Source organism: Eurypyga helias, unplaced genomic scaffold (genome assembly GCF_000690775.1).
Source record: "Eurypyga helias isolate BGI_N326 unplaced genomic scaffold, ASM69077v1 scaffold38821, whole genome shotgun sequence".
NCBI lineage: Eukaryota > Metazoa > Chordata > Aves > Eurypygiformes > Eurypygidae > Eurypyga > Eurypyga helias.
The window spans coordinates 1-217 of NW_010230848.1; the positions used below are offsets into that span (position 1 = coordinate 1).

Consider the following 217-nt stretch of genomic DNA (forward strand, 5'->3'; position numbering starts at 1 on the left):
GACGCGTGGGGGCCCCCGCTCCCGGGCAAGGCCGCCGGGACCCTCGCCGTGCCCCTTGGGTTTCAGGCTCCATGCAGAACGGCTCCCGCTGGGCGCTCTCCTTCGACATGTCCTCCCTCTCCAGCAGCCAGGAGGTGAGTCTGGCCGAGCTCCGCGTCCGCCTGCCCGGCTTCTCTCCATCCCACGACGTCTCCCTGGACATCTACCACAGCCGTCG

At 70.5% G+C, this 217-nt stretch overlaps 1 protein-coding gene across 1 annotated transcript in view; it reads left to right on the top strand.

The window, feature by feature from the left end:
* Positions 1 to 71: 71 nt before the first annotated feature.
* NODAL (nodal growth differentiation factor) overlaps positions 72 to 217 on the top strand; it is a gene marked incomplete at its 3' end in the record, with an annotated part of 986 nt that continues 840 nt past the window's right edge. Inside the window, exon 1 of the mRNA XM_010160877.1 lies at positions 72 to 213. Within this exon, the coding sequence (XP_010159179.1) occupies positions 72 to 213 (142 nt within the window). The remainder of the gene's footprint in view (positions 214 to 217) is intronic.